This window comes from Scyliorhinus canicula, chromosome 17, assembly GCF_902713615.1.
Source record: "Scyliorhinus canicula chromosome 17, sScyCan1.1, whole genome shotgun sequence".
NCBI classification, from domain to species: Eukaryota; Metazoa; Chordata; class Chondrichthyes; order Carcharhiniformes; family Scyliorhinidae; genus Scyliorhinus; species Scyliorhinus canicula.
In genome coordinates this window covers 29,107,714-29,128,964 of record NC_052162.1, presented here as the reverse complement: position 1 = coordinate 29,128,964, position 21,251 = coordinate 29,107,714, and the positions used below count along the sequence as shown (strand labels likewise).

The 21,251-nt window shown below is 46.7% G+C and overlaps 1 protein-coding gene across 1 annotated transcript in view; it reads left to right on the top strand.

Annotated features, from left to right (window-relative positions):
• Positions 1-185: 185 nt before the first annotated feature.
• The window catches only part of LOC119952038 (calpain-5-like), a 184,022-nt gene continuing 162,956 nt past the window's right edge, over positions 186-21,251 (top strand). Inside the window, exon 1 of the mRNA XM_038775525.1 lies at positions 186-516. Coding sequence (XP_038631453.1) covers positions 352-516 — 165 coding nt within the window. The 5' untranslated portion in view covers positions 186-351. The remainder of the gene's footprint in view (positions 517-21,251) is intronic.

Below are 21,251 nucleotides of genomic sequence, written 5' to 3'. Positions count from 1 at the left end.
CCATTCAGCTTTCAGTGATGGTAGAGTCTGGAAATCTGCAGGTTAAAATGCGGGGAACTTTGCAGGACAGATGGAGAGTTTGTTATGATCCAGCTGACAGCTCACTTTAAAAAAAAGTATCCCTGTAAGTAAGAGTGGCTTTTCATTCCTCAGAAAACTTTCTCAGTTGAATTATTTCCATAGCTATAAGGGTAATTGCTTACAGTGATATTAGACATCTAAATACAGAGGGGGCGTGTGGGAAATACTTATGTATATTAAAATTTCTTACATACTTTGGCAAGCTTTAACGTTGTGTGCACTAATGAAGTTTACGCACGCATTGCTACTATTTTAGTTCTAGACTGAAGGATGGTTCTATCTGTAAAGTTGTACAAAGACCAGCAGTACTCAGCTTTAAAAAAAGAATGCCTTCAGCAACATCGACTGTTTGAGGATCCTGAATTTCCTGCTACCGTCGAGTCGCTCTTCTATTTCAAGTCTCCTCCAGGACCAATTGAGTGGAGACGGCCGCAGGTAATCATTTATTCACGGTTTAAAGTCTGACATCATTGATAGGAAATGGTAAAGTCTGTCATAAACATAGTGGTATGGTGTGGTTTAATTCTTTTGCTGCTATTATGTTGGCAAATGTTGAAGCTGATGTTGATCGCATTGTGTTGTTTAAATGAAGCCTCACCCTGGTTGACACAGGAAGAAACCAAAGAGCTTTTTTGAAGAAAAGGGAAAGAATGCAGGACTAGCTGGATTTGAAGCCCAACTCTATGTTTTCAGGGACCAAACTTCAGTACAACTGGAAACTTATCAATATATTCCTGATATTAAGCAAATTGTTACCAAGCTTTGAATTCTGCCTAATTCAATCAGCCCCTCAACAAGCCTGGTTAACTAATTAAAATATACCTCTTGACCTGTGGTATACATAACTGGTTCATACTGAAATGGCAGCTCACCTTTTGAATGATGTCAGTATTATCACTTTATTTACCATGCTTATTTTGGTTATCTTTACACTTTGTTGTCAATAATGAATTGTAGGCTATTTGTACTGCAGAGGTTTAACCATGCAAAATGTGTTATACATTACTCATTCGCTGATATTTTCACATATTTCTGAGGTAGGGTCTGAAGACATGGATTGGGACACTCCAGTGAGATTCAGAAGTTCCATTGTAAAAAGGATAAGTAATTTCTGTGTCAGAAATGCAGAATGCGCACCTTTATCATTTTTTATGTTCAGTGATAAGCCTAAGATGTGAATGTGTGCACGTGACTTTTTGTCTATTTATGTACAACAATGGGTGTTCAATGTGATAACATATTTGTGAGCATATGTCTGTTCATGGTGCAGTATTGGCTACTTCTTGATGATACTACAGGCTGGTCAGAATTACTTGAGAATCTTCAGACGTTGATATTGGCATTGGAATGAATTGTTCGTTTCAGGTTAATTTGAGATAGATAGTTTTTACTTCAGGTGCAACTTTATATCCGAATTTTCACTGCTGTTATTTCCCAAAGAATTTCCTCTTATGACATTATGACATTTGTCTAATCTGGCGAATTCATCATATGTGAAATGCTTAATTTAAGGTGTGCAACGTCGGCAAGGAATTATAGGGAGTGATTGGATTGACTTCTCGAACTTCAGATTTGAAACTGAGAACGCTTCCCAAAAGTAGATTGGATGGACAAAACCTGAAATGTGAACTGGAATTTGAAACTAAAACTCATTTCCTGAATTTAAATTCAGAACTGAGTTTGGATGTTCATTATCTTCAAATAGTGGATACTTTGGATACTCGCTAATTAATATTGTTTGTCAGAGGCAGAATCTCAATAATTACTAGGGAGTGTCATGGGAAGAGGCTCACTAATTGACTTACTTATCTGGAGTGAGTGTTCGATGCTCTTCTACAGATTAGCCAGATTGTCCTCTCCCTCTGTTGGAGTAAAATTAGGATTTGCTTTTTAAGAAATCTTAGGATGTACATGATGTGTCACAAATCTAAGGACGATTATACATCATTACAAACTGCTCATTTTAACAAATGTTCAATCTAACCCAAACTGAATCTTCCATGTGATAGAGGATGTCAAACCCCAACAACAAGAATAAAACAAGCTACATTTCCCCTCCTCACATATTTATATTGACCAGGCTTCAAGGTAACAGATAGCTTTTAGCTATTTCATTGTCCAAAAGAAAAAAATATATACATGAGTTATTTGAGTTGTGAATTCATTGATTGAATGCATGACAGTTGCTGTGTTCTAAAGATAATTCACCTTATAAGGACTTCAGTAGTGTTGTTAAACCAATTATAAAGTAAATTAAAATATATATAAAAACACAACCGTAAGGTGCATCACTGCTTTACTCAAAATATCTCATTCAATAATGTTCAAAAGAAAAAAAATTTCTCTTTCACTTTCCTCCATAAAACTACTCCGTTGTCCTGCAGCATTGTTCAATGGAAGCCCATCACCCACTGATACCTTGCTGAAGTGACCATTCTTAACATGTACACAAAGAGTGTCAGCAGTTTACTGAACCTTGCGGCCATCAAGCCTGTTCCTGACATACAAAAATTAACATCTAGCACAGATCACGATAGTCTGATTTTATTTTCCCATGTTTAATCCACAAGCCTTGAGACCAAATATAAGACACTGCCATGACCCCGAACTGAAATCACTTCACTGAATACAGATTAAGAATCTGTTATCTTCCTGGGTTTGTATGACTCGGTACCACAGTAGACATTGTATCTACTTTTTTGATTTGCCTAGTTTGGTCTTGTTGCTTTGCCTTACATCCAGATGTAGTCGATAAGCACCTCTTTTACAAACAGTGTAATCATCAGCATCTTTTCATCAACATAGGATGAATTGAAAATTGAAAAATGAATTGAAAATCGCTTATTGTCACGAGTAGGCTTCAATGAAGTTACTGTGAAAAGCCCCTAGTCACCACATTCCGGCGCCTGTCCGGGGAGGCTGGTACGGGAATGATGGTAAAACGGGATGATGTATATGTAGTAAATCAAACCTGTCAGAAATGGGACAGCCTCATATGGTGCACATTTACTGATGGCTGGGAAAGACCAATCTGTGAGAGGCAGGTTGTGCCACAAGTACCACATATGCAGTATTTATCGGGCGACATTGCGGGTTGTTGCAAAAAGTATGGCTGTTAAGATTCTTGCACGAAGCACACATCCATAAAGCGCTCCAAACTTTGTTATGGCAGGCTAAAGGGAAGAGTGGTTCAAATGAAGGATGTGTAAGATTCAATTTGTAATTTGGTTTTCCTTCAAATTTTTAATTTTTAAAAAATAATAAATTTAGCGTACCCAATTATTTTTTCCAATTAAGGGGCAATTTAGTGTGGCCAATCCACCTATCCTGCACATCTTTTTTGGGTTGTGGGGGCGAAACTTATGCAGACACGGGGAGAATGTGCAAACCCCACATGGACAGTGACCCAGGGCCGGGATTCGAACCCAGGTCCTCAGCGCCGTAGGCAACAATGCTAACCACTGTGCCACCGTGCTGCCCCCCCCACCGTGCTGCCCTGTTTTCCTTCAAATTAAGGGGTAACCAATAAACAGGAAGTCTCAACAACCCTTTTCTGTTTAAATCAATAAGCAGTTTGTAAATCTATGAAAGCACAGTTCCAGTTTGAAACCCTCAGACAAACTCGCCGAACTGAAGTTTCTAAAAGGGATGAGAAACATCAATTAGCCATCTCCAAGAAAGGCAGAAATGAATTCAGAGAAAAAGAACTATTGTACACATTTTCATGTAATGTACAAAAAAGGTTAGCTTAATTATTAATGCTGTTACCCGTTTAGTATTTTGTTTAGTCCCTTGGCGAAATTTTACGGCCCCATTACGGTCAGGGTGGGGCCGGAAACTGCAGCGAGCCAAAGTCCGTTGACTTCGGCCGGACCGGAAAATCCCACTGATGGGAAGGGCTGTAAAATTCCATCACGAGCTGTGTAATAGACTTTGCACTCGAAATGTATGTAATCTTATGAGACCGTTGATTATTTACTTATTCACGACTTGGTTGTAAGTTCACTCAACATTTGAAAGTTAATGCAAGGACTGCCCTACTGCTGTGCTGATATTGAAGATCAGATTGAAAACGTACCCAGGCAGGTGATAAATCCAGCAGGTCAATAACGTTTGCCTTGCATCCACCAGATAAATTGCAGAAGGAGTGGCACACTCACAGTTGTAGGAAGTTGAGATTTTGTTCGTGAAAGTAATCAAAATGATTAATTTGGAGTTAGAAGAGTAGAAAGACCCCAATATATAATGCTTGTAAAACAAAATATTGAAGAGTCTCTGCATATTTGAATGTTTGGGGTAGAAACTCTTCCAATGAAACAAATGGCAGTTTGTGTCAGTATTTTTCTCCAGCAATGTTGAGGCAAAACAACATAAATAAACCCGTTAAATGTCAGATTGCCTGGTGGCAAAGTGCATTTCCTTTCCTGCCATTTGACAGTATTGTTATTGGTTCAATGGAAGGATACACTTGGATGATTTGTCAGTGGAATTCTAAGTTTATACAAGACTGCTTTTTGAAAAAAACCCTAATAGTTTGCAATGTTTTGAAAGCCGTAAAAAGATGTCAGTGCTCAAATGAGAATCACATCTGTGCATTGCATCTTGGCAGTTCAGCCGAGACTCCCATGTCTCTCTGTGCTTCTGTCAACCACTGGGGATCATTTTGTGTCATCTCTGACCTTGTTACAGTTAAAACCAGCTGTATCCTGTTGTTGAATATTTAAAAACACAATCATTTGCATTATTTTAAATCACAATGATTTTGGTAATTTTCTGAAATGAAAGGGCAAGATTTTAACTTAAACTTATCCACTTGCAGAGTTAAAATCAACCCCTTAATATTAAGTTAGATGTGATCGTGAGTTTTCAGAAAAATTGTCCATTTAACATAAAATGACATGCAGGTGCACAACTAGCACGGACTTCAGAAATTCCTACATCGGCCTACCTGAGGATGCGGCGGCCGTTGGAAAATGCAGGATCTAATTCACTTGAGAAGATGGCGGCGATTCGCCTTCTTGAATTGCTACTGTCCACATGGCGGAGATGGTCACACAATACAGTTAGGTACATAGTTTGGTCTCAGTGATGGTGAGGAGATGCTATCTATGCCATGATGTTCATGGCATTTCTAAGCATCTATTGACTTTGTCCTTGTTGGTAGTGCAAGTTTGGAAGCGATGCCAAAGAGCATTGCTAAGTTTCTGCACTAGGGTCACAGTACGTCGATGGTTGAGTGGGTGGATACTTAGGGGGGTGGATGAGGTGCAAATCTGGGCTTGCTGGGTGAAGGTGCACTCTTTGAGGCCGGGAGATTACTCCATCACACCCCTAACTGTGTTACTTGTAGATGGTGGAAAGGTTTGTGGGAAGTCGGGATGTGAACCATCCATCATAAAGAACCCAATTTCTGACAGAGTCTAGCATTAGTAACCATTATGTGGTTGAACTATTTCAATTATTGGTCACTGGCAATCCAAGGCTGTTGATGTTGGACTAGACCATGAAAATGCTTTTAAATGTCCAGGGAGGTGTGTACGATCTCACTTGCTGATGATGGTCATTGCTTATCACTTGTGTGGAGCAAATACTATCACCCACTCAGCAGCTTAGCCCTACACGTTCTCCAGTCTTTGTTGCGTACCATCATAAATGCTCATAGTTCCCTAGAGAAATTGTCAATGGAACTGATCACAGTGCAGCCATTAGTGTACCACCCCATATCTACCTTCTAGTAACAGGAAGGTCACTGTTGAAACAGCGGAACACAATCAAGCCTTAAATGAGGTCAAGAGGAATTCCTGAAATTATGTTGTGTGGTTGAAGTAATTGGCGTCCAGCAACCGCAACCATCATCTTTTGTGAAAGGTATGCCCCCAGCAGCTGAAGGTTATCTATCTGATTCCCATTGACTTATTGTTATTACTAATGTTCCTCTTGGACCCCACATGTTCAAATGCTGCCCTGATGTCAAAAGCTGTTATCTCAGTTTGACTCTCACCCCTATTATGATCCCAGACCAGATCCCAACGGTGACTAAGATAATGGATCGAAATTCCAATGTTTTCGTTTATTGTAGTTTATTGTAAGACTCTTTGGCAAGAATGATTCACTCCAGGAGTGATTGCATGAAGAAATAGGGATTTCGTATTTTGAAAACAGCTTACAATTACCCCTTAAACATTACTACTCAATTCCCCATTAAACAATAAGAAAAGAAACATGCAGCTCTCAGTCCATACTTGGTTCGCAGAACAGATTTGACTCCTGTTAGAACTCCTTCAGACTCTGGCTGAATATCTTCAAAAATCTTGTTCACCTTTCAGCTTCTTCCTTGCCCTCAGACAAGACTTCTCTGCTTTAATTATTATTAAGCTTTTTCACTATTTGTTCTGAGAGAAAACTACCTTTACTTGTGGTCAAAGCAACTCCTTAAGCTTTCTCAAACTGTCTCTGAATCCTTTAGCTCCACCCAGCAATGACATCAACTTCCCAAGCTGAAAAACAAATGACCTCTCCAGGCTAAAGATACATCAATTTCCCATGGACTTTTTCCAGTCAAACCACAGTGCATTAGTCTAATTGAAAAACACATTCCTCTGGTCAATTTCTCCTTCTGGTTCCTAAGTCCTGCGAAGAAAATCCTTTTTAAAAACATGGTCACTGCAGTCAAACACAGTCTAACCCCCGGTTGTAACTTTTATTTTGCCCAATACTTTGAATCTAATATTCCTAAAATCTCACATTCGTTATACCCCAACACCAGCTTTGAGCTCGTGTTCGGATGAAGGCTGAAATCACGTGCCAAGTACTTTTTCTACAAACCAAACTGATCATGTTATTGGTACATCAACATCACTTGATATCTCTGTTGTAATCTCCATTCATCACTTGTTAATGATTGGAAAAAGGTTGATAAGGTAACAATTGATCAAGTTGGATTTGTCCTGCTTTTTGTGCACAGGACATACGCAGGCACGGTTCCACATTGTTGATTCATAAGAACTAGGTACAGGAGTAGGCCATTCACCCTGTCGATCCTGCTCCACCAGTTAATATGATCATGGTGGATTGGACACTTTAATGATTTTTGATATATTTTGTTGTTGCCGCAAAGTGAAAATGTCAGGAGGTTTCCACACTGTGGATTCTTGTAAAAAACAATGAGAGGTTTATTAAGGGTGTTGCAGCATACTTCATGCTGCATTCTTTCACTGAATCGGTGACAGAGCCAAAGTTACTACACCACATTAGAGTCCCTTTTATTTTCCTCCTTTGATTTTATTCTGCCTCCAGTTATGGAATAAGTTGCCTTTGATAAAACCACCACACCACCTAGTGCTTCAGAGTAAATCAGGCGATATGTGACACTTTGCATGTCCAGAATAAACTAACAGCTGTGGCATTAAATAGCCTTCAACTGAGAGATCCTGAACTTTTAAACCACACAAGTTTCCACGAGGAATATGCCGATCGGTTCATTACAAATGCCTGTTCCTTTTCACATTTGGAGCAGCTGAGCAGGAGCCCCTTGGAGACATAATGGAGATATAAAATATAAATCTTTCCAAAATTGCACAGAGCATTGGATCAGGCGACAAAAGCTGTGTGAAACTCGCCGGCTTCACAGCCACCTTTTTGCATCTGATTTAACTGCACTCTGTAGAACGGGATGCCCTTTTTAAAGGCCGACCGGATCTTAAAGTTAAATAAAGGATTTAAGGCCGCCCCAGCAGATATAGAGCCACTCCACCATGGGCATGCCTCCCCGACCCCCCCCCCCCCCCCCATGGACATCAGGACCCCCACAGACATGGTCCCCACGGACATTGGGATCCCCTCCTCAATGGACTTGGGCTCCCCATATGGACATCGGTACACCCAACAGATAAGCAGGATACCTTCCAACCCTCACATGCAGAAGGGGACCCCTCCCCTCCCACATGCCGCCCAAGCATGCATAAGGAGAACCTGCCCCCCCACACACAGAATGGGAACCCGCCCCACTGGAGGACGATAGACCATCTGGCAGTGCCCCCTAGCAGTGCTCCCTGGTAGTGCTCCCTGGTATTGCCCCCTGCCAGTACCCTGGCATTGCCTCTTGGGCACTGTTGGGTGCCAGGGAGTAATGATGAGGCACCTCCCTCAACTCCTGGGACTACAGACACTTCCCTCAATTCCTGGGACTACAGACACTTCCCTCAACTCCTGGGACTACAGACACTTCCCTCAATTCCTGGGACTACAGACACTTCCCTCAACTCCTGGGACGACAGACACCTCCCTCAATTCCTGGGACTGCAGACACCTCCCTCAACTCCTGGGACTACAGACACCTCCCTCAACTCCTGGGACTGCAGACACCTCCCTCAACTCCTGGGACTGCAGACACCTCCCTCAACTCCAGGGACGACAGACACCTCCCTTAATTCCTGGGACTGCAGCCACCTCCCTCAACTCCTGGGACGACAGACACCTCCCTCAACTCCTGGGACTGCAGACACCTCCCTCAACTCCAGGGACGACAGACACCTCCCTCAATTCCTGGGACTACAGACACTTCCCTCAACTCCTGGGACTACAAACACCTCCCTCAACTCCTGGGATTACAGACACTTTCCTCAATTCCTGGGACTACAGACACTTCCCTCAACTCCTGGGACTACAGATACCCCTGTGCCCTTGGCATGGTAATCACAACTTGTTTTTGTTTTTGAAAAGCAGTAGTGAATTGTGCCGGTGTGATGTCACATCACCGGGGGAGAAGAAAGGTCATGGGGCGAGATTCACGCCGCCCCGCCGGCGATTCTCCAGCCCGCGATGGGCCGAGCAGCCGCCTGTATTAGGCCGGTCCCACCGGCGTAAATTAGACCTCGTACTTACCCGTGGGACCAGGCTCTGCGGGCGGCCTCCAGGGTCCTCGGTGGGGCGTGGAGGGATCTTGCCCTGTGGGGTGCCACCACGGTGGCCTGGCACGCGATTGGGGGTTCACCAATCCGAGGGTGGGCCTGTCCCGTGGAGGCACTCTTTCCCTCCGCACCGGCTGTGTGGACCTCTGCCATGGCCGGTGTGGAGACGAACCTCCCCTGCGCATGCACTGGGATGACGCCAGCATACACTGGCGCTCCCGCGCATAAGCCAACTCACGCCGGCTGGCGGAGGCCCTTCGGCGCTGTTGGCGCGGCGCTAACCCCGCTGGCGCCAGCCTAGCCCCTGAAGGTGTGGAGGATTCCGCATCTTCCGGGCGGCCCGATGCCGGAGTGGTCCACGCCACCCCTTGCTGCTGGGGTTGCCTGCCCCACCGGGTACGGGGGAATACCACCCCTGGTGTCTTCGTCGATGACATGATCATATGGTCATCAACAAAGAAGAACATATTGAATGACTAAAACATGGCACTTCTACGCTCAAGTTCCTGGAAGACCGGGGCCGGGAGTCTTCCTACTGGGGACTAGGCGGGAGAACCGGCACCAACCACTCCGGCGTCAACAGCCCCCGAATTCTCCACATTGTCAGGGCTAGGTGGATGCTGGAGGGGTTGGCGCCGCTCCAGCCGGCGCTGAAGGGACGGCGCGGGTTCACGCATGTGCCGAAGGGTTAGCGTGTTCGCGTGCATTGCGCGGAATGAAGAAGTGCCCCCATGAAACAAGCCTGCCCACAGATTGGTGGGCCCCGAATACAGCCCAGGCCACCGTGGCGGCCCCCCCCGGGTCGGATCCCCCTGCCCCCCTCGAGGACTACCCCCGCCGACCTACCTGCCAGGCCCTCCGGTACGTGAGTTGGGTGATTCACGACGGCGGGACTGGCCAAACACGGATGGCCGTTCGGCCCATCGGGGCCTGGAGAATTGCCGGGGGGCCCGCTGCCAACGGCTGAAAAATGGCGCGGAGGAATACGGTAGCTGGCATCGGGGCGGGATTCACGCCGCCCCACCGGGGATTCTTCGAACCGGCGGGGGGTCCACACCGTTGTAAACGTCGTTGCGTTTTACGATGGCGTGAATGGGCTGCTGCCAGGAGTAATTCTGGCCCCTACAGGGGGCCAGCATGGTGCTGGAGTGGTTCACGCTGCTCCAGCTGCTGATCTCGGTGCGAGCATGTGTGCCGCAGGATCCATGCATGCACAGTGGCGCCGGCGCCAACGCGCACATGTGCGGTGGCCTCCTTCAACGCGCCGGCCCCGACGCAACATGGCGCAGGAGTACAGGGGCCGGCGCGTAGGAAAAGAGGCTGGGGGACAGAGAGGCCAACCCGCCGATCGGTGGGCCCCAACCACGGGCCAGGCTGCATCGGAGACCCCCTGGGTCGGAGCCCCCCTCCGTCCCCACAGGCCACCACCCGACCCTTGCACACAGAGTTCCCGCTGTCCGCGGGCTTGTGTGGATGGCACTGGCGGGACTCAGCGTTTTAACTGCGGCTGCTCGGCCCATCCCGGGCCAAGAATCGGCGGACCAGCCGCGTACTGCGGCCCATGACCAGTGCCGCGCCAAACATGCCAGCGCCAATGGCACCGATTCGCTGCTCTGCGGAGAATCGCGTGCCGGCGTCGGGGCGGCGTGACCCTGTCGCGGGGATTCTCCGACCCGGTCCCGGGCTGAGAGAATCCCGCCCATGGTGTGTGACCAAACAATGAGAAGATTGCAGCCATTGAGGGCATAAAAGTCCCCGAGGATAAAAAAGCAGTACTACAATTTCTAGATGTTGTCAACCTCTTAGGAAAATTCATACCTAATTTTTCAACCAGGACAACAGCTCTTAGAAACTTGATCCAGAAATCAACCTCTTTGGAATGGACAGATGACCATAACAAAGAGTGGCTTGATCTGAAGGCACAATTAATGACTGTACCTATATTAGCATTTTTTGGTACATACAGGGAATCGGAAATATCCACTGATAGAAGTCAGGATGGAATAGGAGCAGTACTGTCCGGTGATACAGCATGCCCTCAATATGGCTGTTAGCTTAGTCATTGCATCAAACTGGCTAAGTTGGTAGCATTCTCACCTCTGAGTAAGAAGGTGGAGGCTCCCACCATCTTCCCACATTTTCCCAATTAAGCCTAGGGCGGGAAGGCTCATGAGCAGCCTTCCTATTTAGATGCTAATTGAGGCCCCTGAAGAGGAAAATGATGCAAATTAATTAATGCTGGTATTTATCCAGCCGTGGACGAGGGAGCTGCCAGACAGGGAGCCCGCAAATCAAAACCATGTCGGATTTTCTTCGGCCTTCAGGAAGGGGATTCTTGTTGAAAGGCGCTCAGTGGCTATTGAAAGCCCCACTTCTTCCAAACCCTTCTCCCCAAAATAGATTTAATGAATAACGATTTGATTAATATTGAGTTCACACACTCTACAGAACTAAAACTAGTAATGAAGTAATTCAGAATAAAGTATCATATGTTTTAAACTACACATGCTAACCATGCTGTGATATATCTCTCTCACACTCTGCTGTCTAGTCACTCCTGGTTCAAAGAGACCCTAGATCCTTTGACTTCTCATATTTATACAGGAATCTAGTGTTGCCATTTAGTGGTTGTGTTACACTGAGATGTAGTCATTAACCCTTTATATGTCTCTATATATACATTTCACTACATCCCCCTTTTTTAACATTTATTTATTGTGTTTTTGAGCAGCAAGGTAGCATAGTGGTTAGCACAGTTGCTTCACAGCTCCAGGGTCCCAGGTTCAATACCCGGCTTGGGTCACTGTGTGGAGTCTGCATGTTCTCTCCCCGTATGTGCGTGTTTCCTCTGGGTGCTCCGGTTTCCTCATACAGTCCAAAGCGGGTTAGGTGGATTGGCCATGCTAAATTGCCCTTAGTGTCAAAAAAGGTTAATTGAAGTTACTGGGTTCAGGCGATGGGGTGGAGGAGGTGTGTGCTTGAGTGGGCTGCTCTTTCCAAGGGCTGGTGCAGACTCGATGGGCCAAAATGCCCCCTTCTGCACTCTAAATTCTATGATTCTATGAAAAGGAAAAATGTATAACAATAATATATAACAAAACTTGATATGTATATCTCTGTGCAAGGCAAAATGAGCAATGACCATTACAATTGACTGTAAGTATTTACAAGTTAAGTCTATTTGGTTTCTTCCTTCTTCTCGTTGATCTTCTTCTAGATAGGAAGGCTGTTCACGAGGCTTAATTGGGAAAAGGCGGGAAGATGGTGGGAGCCTCCACCTTCTTACTCAGAGGTGAGAATGCTGCCAACTTAGCCACACTGATGCAATGACTAAGCTAACAGCCATATTGAGAGCATGCTGTATCACCGGACAGTGCCATCTTTTGGATGAAGCACTAAACTGAGGCTCTATCTGCCTACTTGGTTGGATGTGAACGTTTGTATCAAACTATTTGAAGGAGGAATTCTCTTGGTTTCCTGGCCAACACTCATCTCTTAACCAATTTATTTTCTGTTTGTGGCACCTTGCTCTGTTGAAATTGGCTACCTATATGAGGACATGCTTTCAATTCAAAAAGTGATAAATTAATTCTGAAGGACTTCACAATATCCTGAAGGTATGAAAGCTACTTTATCAGAGCAAGATATTTTCTTTGGGCAAGATTCTCTGGCCTTCTCTGGCGTGTTTCTCGGTAGTAGGAGGCGGCTCGCCGTTGGCCGGCGGCTGAATCTTCTGGTCCTGCCACTGTCACTGGGGCTTTCCCATTGAATCCACCTCACGCCGCCGGGAAACCCATGGCGGGGGTGTGCTGTCAATGGGATCAGAAGATCCCACCAGTGTGAACTGCTGGAAGATCTCACCCTTTATTTTAACCCTAGTTTAATTTAACAAACCAAAGTGTCCTCAAATCATAGGCCGTTATCATAGGGCAGCATGGTAGCATGGTGGTTAGCATAAATGCTTCACAGCTCCAGGGTCCCAGGTTCAGTTCCTGGCTGGGTCACTGTCTGTGCGGAGTCTGCACGTCCTCCCCGTGTGTGCGTGGGTTTCCTCCGGGTGCTCCGGTTTCCTCCCACAGTCCAAAGATGTGCGGGTTAGGTGGATTGGCCATGCTAAATTGCCTGTAGTGGCCTAAAAAGTAAGGTTAAGTGGGGGGGGGGTGGTTGTTGGGTTACGGGTATAGGGTGGATACGTGGGTTTGAGTAGGGTGATCATTGCTCGGCACAACATCGAGGGTCGAAGGGCCTGTTCTGTGCTGTACTGTTCTATGTTCTATGTTATGGTTTGCATTCTGGCATTCCTGTTTATATATAACATTTTAACAAAAAGACAACTTTTTGTACAAGTGATTTATGAACCTTTGTGATCAATATTCAGAGATCTTGCATCCAAGATAAATAAATGAATGACTTACCTCAGGACACAGCAGGACTTCTATTCTGAACGGATGGGACAAGTAAATATCCAGTCCAATTACTAGTCTTTTTCCAGAGTACTTTTTAACTAATGGAGAGAGAAACTGAACTGCATCAATTACTCATAATAACACATGCCCAGGGAATACTTTACGGATGTAGATGGAATCACAGGACTGTTTGTGCTGTTACGACCAGCCTCAAAAAGACACTGCAATCCAATTCACGTTGAAGAGCCTGTGCATACACTTAAAATAAATGATTAAATAATAGTGGGGGCGATTCTCCGAGGCCCGCGCCGGGCTGGAGAATCGGAGCAACCTCTCCACGCCGCCCCAACGCCAGCGCGCAATTCTCCGAGGTGCGGAGAATCGGCGCCATTTGCGCTGGTGGGTTTGGCGTGGTGCCAGCCGCGGGCCACTGGAATCGGCGGGGCCACCGATTCTCCAGCCCAGATGGGCCGAGCAGACGCTCCGATACGACAGATTCCCGCTGGTGCCGTTCACCCCTGGTCGATGCCGGCGGGAACTCTGTGGGAACACTCGGGGGGGGGGGGCAGCCTGTGGGTGGGTGAGGGGGGCTCCTTCACCGGGGGGGGTCTCTGATGGGGTGTGGCCCGTGATTGGGGCCCACCGACCGGTGAGCCGGCATCTCCCCCCCCCGGGACTACTCACCGCTGTGGCCGGCCCCTGAAAACCGACCCCATGTTGGGTCGGGGCCGGCACGTGTAAGAAGTTCCCTGCGCATGCGCAGGATGGCGCGGCCCAACTGCGCATGCGCAGGATTGAGCTGCCCCAACTGGGTTAGCTGGTTTAGCTCACTGGGCTAAATCGCTGGCTTTTAAAGCAGACCAAGCAGGCCAGCAGCACGGTTCGATTCCCGTACCAGCCTCCCCGGACAGGCGCCGGAATGTGGTGACTAGGGGCTTTTCACAGTAACTTCATTGAAGCCTACTTGTGACAATAAGCGATTTTCATTTCATTTTCAACTGCGCATGCACAGGACCCAAGGCGTTGCGTCTTTTACGTGGTGCCGAGGCCCTACCCCCACAAATCGCGCCATGCCTCTGCCACAGAGGCCCCAGAATAGGGGTCTGGGATCGGGTGCTGATGCCGGAGTAAAACACTCCGGTTTTTACTCCGGCGTCGGCACTTAGACTCCCGTTGGGAGAATCCCGCCCAGTATGTCTGATACATTCTGAAAGGGCTTTGTGTACAATTGGAAAGCAAAGAAAGAAATATGTGGGTGTAGCTGTACAAAGGCACAAACAGGGTCAAACGCCTATGCTGTGTACAAATAGACACAGCTCAAAATCAGCAGGAGATAAAATTTATCTTTAGATCATGAAGGGGTTGCTTTATCAACTTCATGGAAAGAAGAATGTTCATTTGACATTCTGTGACTTTTGCCGGAATATTATATTCAGTTGGAGGAAGAGATAGGTGTGATGGAGGATATTAAAAATATCTATTTCCAACATCAGATCGCCAGAAAGTTTGCTTTTAAACTCCAGCCTGGCTAGCTGCTAAATATCTTCTTTCATTCTCTCATTGTATTTGCCATGGGTGAGTAAGATCGAATGAGCCTGCAAGTAAACGGCCCCCACATTTCCCATGTTCTTCCAGTTCCATATTTATTGGTCTCATTAGTGCTGTAAGTATATAAGAAACTTCATTAGTAACCTCCATGTCATAATCAGCAATAGACTACAGTAAATGCCTCATGACCAACTGAACTGTGGTAATCTGCTTCACTGCTCCCTTATTTTCTTAGATAATGGGGTCAAATTAGTAATTTTCCCAATCTATAGTTGCAATCCCTGAACTTTGATTCAATTCTTTAGATCCATAATTTGGATCTAATTTTTCAGTTGGATGTTGAAGATCCCTCTTATAACCCACACGAAACCACCAGGATTGGAGACATCAGTCTCCCCATGAGTCTCTCCGTGTACGAGCTCCCCCACTAAGTGGCGGCGAGCTTGAGGACATTCATGATTGAGTTCTATATAAAGTTTGCCAGATATGGAACGGTCAGAGCAGACCTGGCAGGGATCTGACGTATATTGTAAATTGATTTGCAATAAACATAGGGGGCGATTCTCCGCACTCACGACGGTGCGGAGAATAGCGGGGGTCGTAAATTTTTACGGCCACGCTGGTCTGACGCCCTCCCGCTATTCTCCCCCCCCCCCCCCACGCCCGCCTCCCGACACGAATCGCTGGTCACCGTTTTTTTACAGCGAGCAGCGATTCTCAGCTGGCCGATGGGCCGAATTCCAAGCCCTTTACGACCGTTTTTATGAACGTCAAACATACCTGGTCTGACCGTTCGTAAAAACGGCCGTAAAGTCGCGATCTGGGGAACCATGGCACCGATTGGCACGGCAGTACCACGGCCGTGCCAAGGGTGCCATGGGCTCGCGATCGGTGCCCACCGATCGCGGGCAGCGGGTACTTACACCGTGCACTCTTTATCCTTCCGCCGCCCCGCTGTATCCCTTCGCGGGGCGGCTGAGGGGCATACCGGCCCGCGCATGCGCGGGTTTCACGCAAATGCGTGATGACGTCATCCGCGCATGCGCGGGTTGGAGTCTTCCAATCCACGCATGCGCGGCTGATGTCATGTGACGCATCAGCCGTCGCAAACTCTGGCAATTCGTTAAGCCCGCGATGCCGGAGTTCACGGCCGCGGGATACTAGCCCCGACCGGGGACCAGAATCGGTTCCCGGTCGGGGGGGCGGAGGCTGGCGTCAAACACGCCCGTTTTTGACGCCAGCCTCACGATTTCTCCCGGGTTCGGAGAATCACGCCCATAGTTTTTGTTTACCTACTCGATTTGGATTCAGTTGTGGTCAACTAAACTGGTGACGAGGATGAAACTGGACTACTGTCAATGCTACTACACCGTTGGATGACCAACCACCTCCATTCCACTGTTGGACTTTTTTTCCAAAGCAAAAATGCAATTGTTTGGAAGATTAGACGTGTTTAATGTGAGCATAGAACAGTGGACACAGTACGCAGAACGCTTGCCTTATTTTTTCCGGGTGAACACTATCATAGATGATGACCAACAGACAGTGAATTTACTGACTGCCTGTGGAGCTCATACTTATGGAGTGATAAAGAGCATACCCACTGTTCCGGACACTAAGAAGTGGATTCCGGTTTGGGAGACTATGGGCTGGATTCTCCTATTCTGCGGCTAAGTGCCGACGACAGCATGGGAACTCTGGCGTATTACGACGGCAAAATCGGCGCTGAACCCTCACCGATTCTGGGACCAGTGAGGGGCTAGCAGCGGCGCTGGGTAAAACTCCTGGCTCCCGTTCCAAATATGGCCGGAGAATGGCCAGGTCTGTGGCCGTGCATGCACAAAGTCACAACCTGCAGCGGTTGCGCTGTACAACATGGCGTCAGCCGTGCGCGGACCTGACCTGCTAAATATGGCCCCACAGGACAACCCCTCACCACCCTCTGGCCACCCCCACCCACCAGTCTCCCCAGCCCTCATGGCCAGCCGTATGGCTCCAGGCCAACTGTGGCGAGGCTGAACATAGTCCGCGGCTGCCACGCCGGCTTCCCGACCGCTCAAACCACATGTCAATGGCCCATCGAGGGCGGAGCATTGGGGGAGGGCCTTCCGATGATGCACCAATGCCATTCCAACGGTGTGTGCCATGCGACTCGTGTTGCCATTTCAGAGGGGGTGTAGACTCGAAAACCGGCACCGCCCCCGATTTGGGCATTGGAAGGGAATCGCCACCTGATCAGCAATTATGATATTGGCGTTGGGCAATGGAGAATCCCGCCCTATGTTCTCCCGCCAGATCTGAATTGCACCAGTTTTACAATCGGCCATTACGACCCAGTTGCATTTATTTAAATGCTCCCGCTGGCATACGCCGTGGAAATCGTTCACGCTGCCAGCAGGCGTTCGGAACATCGCGTTCAGGTTGGTGCCCAGTGCTGGTGCCGATCCCGATTTTGCCCCAACGCCCGATTCTCTGAACTATCAGGGAAAACATTCCAGGCATTTTGGGACGGAGAATCCAGTCCGATTACTTTTGAAGAATTGGTAACCCTAGTAGCGCAACGCTTGAACCCTAAACCGTCCATTATAGTGCAGACATACTGGGCTGGATTCTCCGTTCCTGCCTTTTTCTTCACAGGGAGGAGCGGGAGCAGGAGCGGAGGTGACGTGGACCAGGAGGGCTGCCGGGAAGGTAAGCGTTTTGTTTAAATTACTTACCTGTCGACGCCAGCGGCCTTTTCTTCGCAGGGAGGAGCAGGAGTGGAGGTGACGTAGACCAGGAGGGCTACCGGGTAGGTAAGTGATCCTATATATTTGGGCGGCGGCTAAACCGGAGACACTACACGTGTAGTGTCTCCCACCCGCCCTCCTCCTCTAACCAATTTGATGAGGTAAAGTTGGATTTTTTTTACTCTTATTTGGTATAAGTTTATTATTGAGTATTATAGTAGTTGAATTAAGCTTTTACTTAGCAGAGAAGTACTAGAAATTATTTAACATAAATTTGTAAACATTAATTAAATAAGTAGAGATGGCTGGACAGGTGATGTGTTGTAGCTGTATGATGTGGGAGCTGGCTGATCCCATTGTGAACGGCAGTGACCACATCTGCAGCAAGTGTTGGTTGCTGGAAGAACTCCGGATCAGAATTGATGATCTGGAGTCTGAGCTTCAAACTCTGCGGCACATGCGGGAGGGGGAGAGTTACCTGGACGTTTTGCTTCAGGAGGCAGTCACACCCGGTAGATTAAGTAATTCAAATTCAGTAAGTGTTCAGGAAAAACAGGGTGTGATTGTAAGTGAGGCAGGTAGGGGGATTCGGAGTTCAGGAGTGCAGGAGCCTCAGCCCTTGACCTTGTCCAACAGGTATGAGATTCTTGCTCCCTGTGCAGATGAGGAAAAGGGCTGTGGACAGGATGAGCCAGCTGACCATGGCACCATGGTGCAAAAGGCCATTCAAGAGGGGGGAGCAAAAAGACAAGTAGTTGTTATAGGGGATTCTATAATTAGAGGGACAGATAGTATCCTTTTCAAGCTGGATAGGGAGTCCCGCATGGTGTGTTGCCTGCCCGGTGCCAGGGTGCGGGACATCTCCGACCGGCTTGAAAGGATACTGGAGCGGGAGGGGGAGGATCCAGTTGTTGTGGTCCACGTTGGGACTAACAACATAGGCAAGGCTAGGGTGGAGGACCTGTTTGGGGATTATCAAGCACTAGGAAGGAAATTGAAGAACTGGTCCTCGAGGGTCATAATCTCCGTATTACTGCCCGAGCCACATGCTAATTGACATAGGAATAAGAAAGTTAGGGAAGTAAACACGTGGCTAAGGGATTGGTGTGGGAAAGAGGGATTCCATTTCATGCGGCATTGGCACCAGTTTTGGAACCTGGGGGACGGTCTCCACCTGAACCGATCTGGAATCAGTGTTCTAGCGAAAAGGATAAATAGGGTGGTCAGTAGGACTTTAAACTTCTGAGTCGGGGGAAGGGAAAGGGAAAGCGACAGAGTAGGGAGTTAAATGGAAGGATAAGCAGCAGGTTAGCATGTGTGCAGGTGGGTTTAAGTACAAGGCAGACTAGGAATGAAGCAAAAAGGAAGAATAACTTAGGACATCTCATGATGTCCAATGTCTCTAATAATGATAAGAAAGTCAGCATTAAGGCACTTTACCTGAATGCTCGTAGCATTCGTAACAAAGTTAATGAATTAACGGCACAAATCATCGCGAATGAATATGACTTGATAGACATTACGGAGACATGGCTGCAGGATGGTCACGACTGGGAGTTAAATATCCAGGGGTACCAGACGTTTTGGAGGGATAGACAGGTATGTAAGGGAGCTGGAGTAGCACTAATAATCAAGGACGACATCAGGGTGGCATTGAGGGATGATATAGGTTCTATGGAGAATGAGGTTGAATCCATTTGGGTAGAAATTAGAAATTCTAAGAAGAAAAAAACACTGATAGGCATAGTCTATAGGCCACCAAATAATAGCATCACACTGGGACGGGCAGTAAATGAAGAGATAACTAATGCCTGTGAAAAGGGTACAGCAGTTATCATGGGAGATTTTAATCTGCATATAGATTGGTCAAATCAGCTCGGTCAGGGTAGCCTTGAAGAGGAGTTTGTTGAATGTATCTGGGATAGTTTTCTGGAACAATATGTAATGGAACCAACGAGAGAGCAAGCTATCCTAGATCTGGTCCTGTGTAATGAGGCAGGAATAATTAAGGACCTCATCATTAGGGATCCTCTTGGGAGGAGTGATCACAGCATGGCTGAATTTAGTATACAGATGGAGAGTGTGATGATAGAATCCAATACCAGGGTCCTATGCTTGAACAAAGGGGACTACAATAGAATGAGGAAGGACCTCGCTAAAGTAGACTGGAAACAAATATTTTATGGTAGGACAGTTGAGGAGCAGTGGAGTACTTTCAAAGAAATCTTTCATAGTGCTCAGCAAAAGTATATACCAGTGAAAAGGAAGAATTGTAAGAAAAGAGGTAATCTACCATCGGTGTCTAAGGAGATCCATGAGGCTGTCAAATTGAAAGAGAAGGCTTACAAAGTGGCCAAGATCAGCGGGAAACTAGAAGATTGGGAAAACTTTAAAGGTCAGCAGAAAGCCATGAAAAGAGCCATAAAGAAAAGTAAGATAGAACACGAAAAAAAACTGGCACAGAATATAAGGACAGATAGCAAAAGTTTTTGTAATTATATAAAACTAAAAAGAGTGGCTAAAGTAAACATTGGTCCGTTAGAGGATGAAAGAGGTCATTTAGTTATGGAATATGATGAAATGGCGGAGGCATTGAACAAATATTTTGTATCGGTCTTCACAGTGGAGGACACTAATAACATGCCAGCAATTGACCGAGAGAAGAAGGTAGGCGAGGACCTGGAAACCATTACTATCACGAAAGAGCAAGTGTTGGGCAAGCTAATGGAGCTCAGGATAGATAAGTCTCCTGGCCCTGATGGAATGCATCCCAGGGTACTGAAAGAGATGGCTGGAGTAATAGCAAATGCACTGGTGGTAATTTTCCAAAATTCGCTGAACACTGGGGCAGTCCCAGAGGTCGGAAAACAGGAAATGTGACGCCACTGTTTAAAAAGGGAAGTAGATAAAAGATGGGGAATTATAGACCGGTTAGCTTAACCTCTGTCGTGGGGAAGATGCTTGAGTCTATTATCAAGAAAGAGATAGGAGGGCACCTCGATAGAAATTGTCCCATTGAACGGACGCAGCATGGATTCATGAAGGGCAGGTCATGCTTGACGAATCTCTTGGAAATCTGTGAAGACATTTTGAGCAAGGTAGACAAAGGGGACCCAGTGGATGTGGTGTACCTAGATTTCCAAAAGGCCTTTGACAAGGTACCACACAAGAGGCTGCTGCATAAGATAAGGTTGCATGGTGTTAAGGGTAGAGTACTAGCATGGATAGAGGATTGGTTGTCTAACAGGAAACAAAGAGTGGGAATAAATGAGTGCTATTCTGGCTGGCAATCAGTGACGAGTGGTGTGCCTCAGGGATCGGTGTTGGGACCACAATTATTTACAATTTATATAGACGATTTGGAGTTGGGAACTACGTGTAAGGTATCCAAGTTTGCCGATGACACAAAGGTGTGTGGCAGAGCAAAGTGTATTGAGGACTGTAAAACCTTACATAGGAACATTGACACGTTGAGTGAGTGGGCAAAGGTCTGGCAGATCGAGTATAATGTCAATAAGTGTGAAGTTGTGCATTTTGGTAGGAGTAACAATAGAACGGATTATTACTTAAATGCTATG